This window comes from Blennius ocellaris (genome assembly GCF_963422515.1).
Source record: "Blennius ocellaris genome assembly, chromosome: 16".
Lineage (NCBI taxonomy): Eukaryota > Metazoa > Chordata > Actinopteri > Blenniiformes > Blenniidae > Blennius > Blennius ocellaris.
Window position 1 is genome coordinate 3167725 of NC_137665.1, and position 8756 is coordinate 3176480.

At 42.5% G+C, this 8756-nt stretch overlaps 1 protein-coding gene across 1 annotated transcript; it reads left to right on the forward strand.

Annotated features, from left to right (window-relative positions):
* mchr1b (melanin-concentrating hormone receptor 1b) lies at positions 1 to 1014 on the forward strand (the record flags this gene model as incomplete). Its single annotated transcript, XM_080511792.1, has 1 exon — positions 1 to 1014. Exon 1 carries the CDS (start codon positions 4 to 6, stop codon positions 1012 to 1014), a length of 1011 nt encoding a protein of 336 aa, XP_080367918.1. The 5' UTR covers positions 1 to 3.
* Positions 1015 to 8756: the final 7742 nt, after the last annotated feature.

Below are 8756 nucleotides of genomic sequence, written 5' to 3' on the forward strand. Positions count from 1 at the left end.
ATCATGCCCAGCATCTTCGGCGTCATCTGCTTCTTGGGCATCACCGCGAACTGTATCGTCATCTACACCATCGCGAAGAAGACCAAGCTGTGCTCCCAGCACACGGTCCCGGACATCTTCATCTTCAGCCTGTCCGTCGCCGACCTCCTGTTCCTGCTCGGCATGCCCTTCCTCATCCACCAGCTGGTGGGCAACGGCTCCTGGTGCTTCGGCGGCACCATGTGCACCGTGATCACCGCGCTCGACTCCAACAGCCAGATCGTCAGCACCTACATCCTGACCGTCATGACCCTGGACCGCTACCTGGCCACCGTGCACCCCATCCGCTTCAAGCACGTGCGCACGCCGCGCGTGGCCGCCGCCGCCGTGGCCCTGGTGTGGGCGCTCTCGCTGCTCTCCATCACGCCGGTGTGGATGTACGCCGGGCTCATGCCCCTCAAGGACGGCTCGGCGGGCTGCGCCCTGCTGCTGCCCGACCCGGCCACCGACACGTGCTGGTTCACCCTCTACCAGTTCCTGCTGGCCTTCGCCCTGCCGCTGCTCGTCATCTGCGGCGTCTTCGCCAAGATCCTGCAGACCATGTCGGCCACGGTGGCCCCGCTGCCCCCGCGCAGCCTGAGGGTGCGCACCCGCAAGGTGACCCGCATGGCGGTGGCCATCTGCCTGGCCTTCTTCACGTGCTGGGCCCCTTACTACGCCCTGCAGCTGGCCCACCTGGGCGTGCAGCGGCCCAGCTTCGCCTTCCTGTACGTCTACAACATCGCCATCAGCATGGGCTACGCCAACAGCTGCATCAACCCGTTCATCTACCTCGTGCTGAGCGACACCTTCAAGAGGCGGTTCGCCGTGGCCGTCCGCCCGCCGCACAAGCTCTTCCGGGTGGCCCCGGCCCCGGCCCCGGCCCCGGGGGAGGGGGCCGTGGCGCTGGGGATGGCGCCGGACAGCTTCCATCGGTCTCGGTCGTCAAGGGAGCTGCTGCACAACATGCTGCCGGTCACTGTTGCTGTGCAGTGAAGGAACCAGACTGGCGGTCCTCCTCTGACCTGGTGGAGGAGGAGATGGTTTTTTTGGAGAATGTAACAGTTATATTTAATCGCTCTGTTATGTAATGTAATAACAAAATGCAAATGGTGAAACAAGCAACTTTTGTCTTTCAGAACTATCAGAGTCACTGTTTAAATATTGGACTCGCATATTCCAGCAATTGTATATAGCATAACGTGTTTCTATGTTAAAGTGAGGCTGCAGACCCTCAGAATAAAGTGGACAGAGAAAACTTTGTACATATAATACAGACCAATGTAAAAAGCACTTGTTGTTAATCTTTGAATGTTTTCAAGCCTCCTCAAATCCTCCAAGCAGCCGGGTGCACTATGTTCATTAAAATCCACCTGTGATTTTTTTATTTTTTATTGCTGGATATTAAAAGTGACACTTTGGTTTCAGACTTACTCACTAAAAGGCTTTTCGGAGGATATTTCAAGCATGAACTTGTACCCGAAAACTCTCAAAGTCACAAAAGTAACTCATTAAAAAAACATTTTTGTGCTATTTAATATTTAACACGATTCTATTAGAAAAACTGTAAAACTTACCAAAAGTGGCGCGCAGTTTGTGATCTATAGATGTGAAATGTGTCTAAATGGGAAAAAAACAGGCCCAGAAATGTGTCTATTGTCACTGTGAATAAACAGTTTTATGAGCAAATGTGTCATATTCTGTTACACTAATTCCAATAGATAAATAAAGTTGTGGTTTTTTAATCTGTGCTCGTCATGAACTCATCGTGAAGCAAGGAAACGAGGAGATGAACATTGAAGATAACCTGCCAGATAAACGGTCAAACTACTTTGTTGTTTGAAGTTGAATGAAATCATCTGTATCACAAATCCACTGACAAACACATTCTGCCGTGACGTCAGGAGTTTCATTCTGAGTCAGAGTCGAAGATCTGAACTTCCTTTTTTAAAAAATTTTTGGCACTGAACTCTTTTCTCGTGTGGCTCCTTTGCGATTGATTTCTGAAAAGAACAGAGGTCACTTCTAACCTCACCTACATTCACTCTTCAAAAAAAAAAAGTATGAAACATATTGAGCTGAACTGACTTTGCTTTTATTCTTTTTTTTCAAAGACATTATATGCAGCTCATGTGTTTCATTGCCAGAACAAACGAGTCCAATTGGATGACGTCTCATCCGTACTCCACTGCAGTCACACGTCTTTGAACACGTCCACCTTGAGGTAGAAAAGAAAATCCCGTCTCTTTTTAACTTGCACTCTGAGAGGGAAGGATGATTGCGTTCAGCAGCAGAGCCTCCATCTCTGAAAGAGCAGGAAGTGCACACAGTAATGAGACGGTGCTGCATGCAGGCGGTAATCTGCAGATGATGCACCGCTCTCTTTGAGCCTCCAGCGCCGTTTCAGTGCAAACTCCTCACCGAGGACAGTTTGTGTGTCGTCATTTGTCTGCAGATGACCAATGTCGGTTCCGTCCATCTGATCCAGTTTCACCCAGTTTTCATTGCTTTTATGATTCAGCTTTTGCAAACTTCATCCAGTTTAATTTCCTCCATTGGGCTTTTTGTAAGGTCGCAGTTCTAAAAGGAAAAAAGTTTTCAGGGTAAAAATTAACTTTCACAAATTAGATTTAAAAGAAAAAAAAATGTGACGAAAGGATGTTTTTTTTTTTTTTTTTTCAGAAAAAAAGAATTGTATATGTTTGCACAGATATTGACCCTGTGTTTCTGAATCTTGAGTAGCAAAGAGGAGTCGGATGAAGAAAAAAACAAAAAACGTCACTGATCTATTTGAAATCCTTTCTCTTAATTGAAACAAGTTTATTCATGGTTAACCTTCCCAACCCCAAGTGAAAGCAGTGGGTTGCCATAGCGCAGGGAATTTATGACATTTGATGACACTTGATCACATTTAAATGGTAATTTTTCATTGTAAGAAAAAGCCAACAGATGGAAATAACTGCTCACCACAGTTGAATGATTTCCACATAGAAGTGGCACTTCCAGGCCTTAAAACCTTTAATTAGGGTTCCAAACCTCACAGAGACACTTGGAAAGTTTCACAGCGCTTCCTATTACAGTCATTTTAATCTCCTGTGAAGAAGGACTCTTGTTTTGAGATATTTTGTCCCTTTAGTCACTTCACTCGCCACCATTGTGAGTCGAAATAAGCAGCTTGTTGGAAACTCTCCCTTTCATGTCGATAAAGGCCAAACAAATGATCAGGACGACCCATTAGACGGGAAAAGAAAGATGTAAGATTATCGCGAATGAATGCAAGGAAGCCGAGAATGAGAAGAAAAGCCTCAGCGAATGAATGAGGGAAAAATGGCTTGTATGATGCCGAAACCATGTGGTTATAACGAGGAAAAACGACACGAGTACAAAGGAGTTTGAAGGAAATCGGAGGAAATCTGAAAGACGTGAAACTACCTGCAAATGCACAACGTATAAAACCTGCAACAGCAAGAGGAGAGACTAAAATGAGCGCGAGGGATTAAGTCGGTTATTTTTAATGCAAACTGACCAAAAAAAAGACGGATCATGTGAAAATTCAAACGGCGAATAAACCAAGGGAACATATGAAATGCTGTCGAGACTCATTAGCCAGAGTTGATCACCATCTTCTGGTTTCTGCCAAAAAAAAAAAAAAAAGGTTTTTCATCATAATTTTACAGATACAAGATGTGAATCCGGGGCAGGATTTTAACAAGATCAGTCAAGAAAATTACAGCTCAGGGAGCGTGTGAGGAAACCCTAACGGGATAATTAAATGGCTGCCAACCAAACGTGTTCACCGTTGGTGGCTCTCGGTTTGAGATCAGACCTTCCTGTTCTGACCTCCACCGCTTTGTTTCACTATTTCATCCGTCGGCTCTCCGCCGCGGCCAGAAAGCTTCGGGGACGGAACATCAGCAGGAAGAATCGAAGGGTCCCGGGATGAATTTTCTTTCATCCATTAATTTTCTATAATGAAACCGACAGCCACACACACTCATCTCCACAACTATGGGCAATTCTTTCTTCACGGATTTTCAGCATTTAAACAGCGGAGAGAGAAACTAGACTATTTTATTAAGACTCATTTTAAGATTTCTGGAGAAAACTATAACTACAAATATGTTAAAGTTGCAGACTATGTATAATAGTCTGCATAAACATGATCTCTGAATCTATCAAACACATTTTACACCCCAATGTCATCTTAAGTGGGCCGGACCAGTAAAATACTGCCGTAATGATAACGTTTAAAATAAAACTTAAAAGGTTTTCTTCTGTTGGGTTGCATAGTATTTGCAATGAAAATTTTTAAATTTTTCAGAAACCAAACGTTTACTTAAGGAAAAATGCATCAAATCTCAACATAACGGCAATTTTAATGAAACTTTGTGGTGCAAAAGTGCAGTGAAATGTCACCAAAACACGTTTATTACACAAGAACCCCGACGGCATGACGGTGAGCATCGAAAAATCTCAGTTTATTTAATTTTTTTTCCCAATTCTGACAATTTGCTCGGTGGTCCGGCCGGATTGGAGCCTCTTGCGGGACAGTCTTGGCACACGGGCCTCATGTTGGACACCCCTGATCTAGTGAGTCTTTATACATCATCTGACATGACGTACGAGAAGATTATTTAACTTTCCGTCGTATTTATATTTCCAATCACAACCGACGTTAATATCTTCCCACACTTTGTGACTATTAAGTCGATATAATCTGTTGTGTTCTTGCCGACTGTTTGCAAGGCGTTGTGTTGTGTGGCGAAAATGAAAATAACACCTGCGTGAGGCAAGCGAAGAGGATCAAATGAGACGTTCCAGGTGAAGCGGCAGTAATGAGAGAACGCAGTCCTGGAGTTTTTGGGAGCAGCTTGTTTTTCCACGGTTCGTTTATGCAACGAGCCGCCTTCAATTTATTCAGAGAACAGTTTCATTCCAGGACTCAGATGTGCAGGAAACTGTTCATCATCTCCAGAGAGGAGTCGGTAAGAAAGTCCTTGAAATGCCTGAGATAAATGATGACGTTGCTTTTGAAGAGAAGAGAAAGGAAATGTGTATTTGTTACAATAATAAAACAATTATCAGCTCCCAGTAGATTTGTTTTACTTGTTTAATATTAAATATCTGAAGTAATAATGCAAAACAAAACATTGCGGAACCTATATCTGTTCACGTATAATGCACCAGTTCTTTGATTTTCAATATCAATTGTTTACATTTTGCAAACGTATAGACATTTTGATCATGAATATTTCATCAACTTTACCATGTAAATAAACTTATTAAACACATTTTGAAGATGAAATCATCAATAACATGTAGTTCTTTTGGTCTCTTCATAAGGCTTTAAATCCTTTTTAAAAAAAAAAAGTGCTTCTGAGGATCAAGGGTGAAATAATAAGAGCACGGCTTCTCCTCCTCCTCACTGCCATGTGAATGTAATTCTTGACGAAGTTTGATCAAGGTGAAAGCAAGGTCTTGGCGCCGTACCTTATTAAAACGTAATTAAGATTACACACACACACACACACACACACATCTCTGCTGAGACCAGTCATATTAAAAACCATTACGATTCCGCCCTCGTCACAAGCCTCTCAAACAGCGGGTTCTAATATTACGACGTGTTCATCCTCTGCTTCTAATGCTGGGAGCAAACGAAGACTGGAAATCTACAGAAAACGTTTGATTAAACTTGTTTTAATGTCTTCTTTAGTTCTGGCAAATTTCAATTTCAGTTCTTTGGATTTCAGTTCTTGTGACCAATTTTTGCACAAATGAAATACAAAGTGATATTTAAGGCTGATATATTTATGTTTATACAGCGAATATGCTAATGGAAATGTTTTTTAATGCTTTACAAGGTTGCGACTGGCATTTGAAGAGAGGTTTGCTCTTTACTTCTGAACACATTATTGAAATAAAGTTTTTAAAGTGACAGAAAAACATAAACAAACCGGGGCTTATTTATTTATTTATAACCCCCCCCCCAAAAAAAAAACAAACATCATGCCAAACGTCATTTTCTAATAAATGAAAGTCCTAAACACTCCCCTTCAGCTTGACCTGCAATTATTTATTCATTTAAACTCTTTTTTAACTGAACTCATGCGATTCCTCCTAATGACTTTCGTATTTCATTCTCTTGTATATTTGCGTCTTGATTTCAGTTTTATCCAGTTTATTTTATGACTTTAAATGTTTCCTCAACACATTAACCTTTTACCTCAATATTTTCTATGCATCGAATTCTGATTTTGCTTTAATCATCACTTTTTTTGTTGTTAAATCTTGCATAGTTGGCCTTTTAAAAGTACTTTAAACGCATTCTATTAAATTCAATATACACTTGTATTTAGCAGTTTTCCCAATGAGCACAGTGCAGCGAGACCTACCTCATTCAGTTATTGTAGCGTCTTTCATTATAGTAATAAGTTCTGACTCTTCTGTGCTGAAATTGCGGTCGTTACAGCAGCAAGTTACTTCCTTAATGACAGGTTATTTCTTCAGTGATTTAAAGTACAGCCCTGGTAAAATGGTGAAGTACTTCAATGTGATGCACTTTTTAATATGGCACAAACTGAAACACGAGAAACTCAGAAAATGTCACCCCGATATTAGAGCCATTGAATTAAAGTCAGGTGGAAAAAAAGAAACCCCATCATTTTGGGCAATTTAGTTAAAAATGGACCAAAATCACACAGATTTCATGTCTTGGATTTGGTGCCTTCAGATAATAAGCTATGATGTTGTCATTTGCAAGAGCAAATCTCAAAATATGACTTTGGAGATGCATCAAGTATATATATATATATGTATATATGTGTATGTGTGTACAAACTGGTTTTATGAGCTAATATTAAATGCAACATCAAAGGGGTGGTGTTCAGGCTAATAAGAGACGTGTGGATCAGATGTATTAATACAATTCTGCATCATCTCCACGCTTTAATCAGGTCATCGTAGTTCTATTCTGATCATCTGAAGAACAAGCAGAGTGCGCGTGTTAATTTAATTACATTTTCCCAAAAAATTTCCGTCAGAACTGGCCTATTAAGGAGCAGCAAACCAAGAAAGTCTCAGAGCAAAGCTGCAGTAATGAGAAATGTGCTTTTGAAAACAAAAAGGGCCACGTTGTGTATCACTTTGAAGTCCAAATGTTAATGTTTGCATTCACAGCTGGGATTTAAATACGTCTTGTTCTTTTCTTTTTTGTTTGTTATTATGTTTAATCAATGTGTGTGTATGTGTGTGTGTGTGTGTGTGTAGCAGATCAGCTATCGGCTTGTTTCTTCACTAACTTCAAAGAAAGCACTAAAAGCCCAGTATGGCCATATACACTATAATGCCCTTATTTTGTAAAAGCCGCTCTGGAAATGTCAAGTGATAGAAGCCTATTTTCTATTTTTTTTTTTATTTGTTAGGCAGACGGATGTTTCACCTTACTTATGTTAATTTTTTTGCACACACTGTAGATCAAAATAGGGATGCTAGGCTTGGGTGCATTGAATAATCCCATTCTGATTTCCATGCGAGGCAAACATTTTAATCAATCGCTGCTCTTTCAGAGATAAGTCAGACTTGTGAGCTGTAATTTCCTGGACCGATCCGATCTGAATCTTGCCGGAAATGTTGATCCATATCAGTCATTAGCAAAGAAAACAAAACCAAAAAAAAAAATCATGAAATTGAGGATAGTTGGTGATTTTAAATTCAAAGCTCGTTGAAACCGTCGGGGTGGAGACGGCGATCTCGGAGAGAAGGACGCCGAGCTCCATCCAAAGCGACGTCTCTCAGGTCCACAGCAAGACCACCTTCAGAAAGCGAGATGCGTCGTTGCAGCGCGCCGCAGGCGACAATTACACAGCGCAACATCGGCAACCACAGTCATTAAAATGTGGGCGGAAGCCGAAGTCACTGTAAAAACACATACGATGGCAGGAACGCCATAAAAGGCGATTGTGACTTCACCGCCGTGATGCTTTAACCCATTTGAAGGCTTCGTCTGATAACGATTCCTCATCAGGCGAGGCAACGTGTTGAGGAGTCTTTACATAGACGAAACACCTTCGGGAGCCAGTTGGCAGAGGTCGAGGTTAATTGTCAACGTTTGTCGGCTGTGAAACTGCGGACAAGTCCAGTGTAAAGCAGTATAAACCTTGGAGGGGACGCATTATCTTTGGCAGAAGTGTTTGATCCTGTACGGTCGGAGTCCCGTGATTCTGATGTTTCCGACACACCTTCCCACACATGCACAGTTGACTTTCGTGGCTCATTATCAGGCTTTCTCCAGAGTCTGATGGTAAAGTCTTCATAATGATCAAATGTGTGGAGCGGGGAGACGAGGAAACCACGCAGGAGCGTGGACCTGCCAAGTCCAGGATCTGACGCCATTAATCCAAGGGGATGAAGTAAATCTCAAATTGGGAAATGCTCTGGAAGTGAAGTTGTTTTTATAGACGTACCTTCTTTCGGCCGCTCCCTTCGGTGGATCGTCTGTCTGCGGCTCCTCTCGTCCTCCTTTACGACCAGGACGTCGCCTCCTTCCTGCTACGCGCGTGGATCTTCGTCTTCTTCCATTTCCACCATCTCAACCTGGACCCTGGAGCTTTAGAAGTCACCGGATTCGGGTCGGAAATCCTCGTCAGACGGTAACAGGTCAGGAACGTGAACCTCAGAGCTTGAAGGGAAGCACTGGAGCTGAAGCCCGATGTAAACCAAAAGCCACCAGGTGCAGA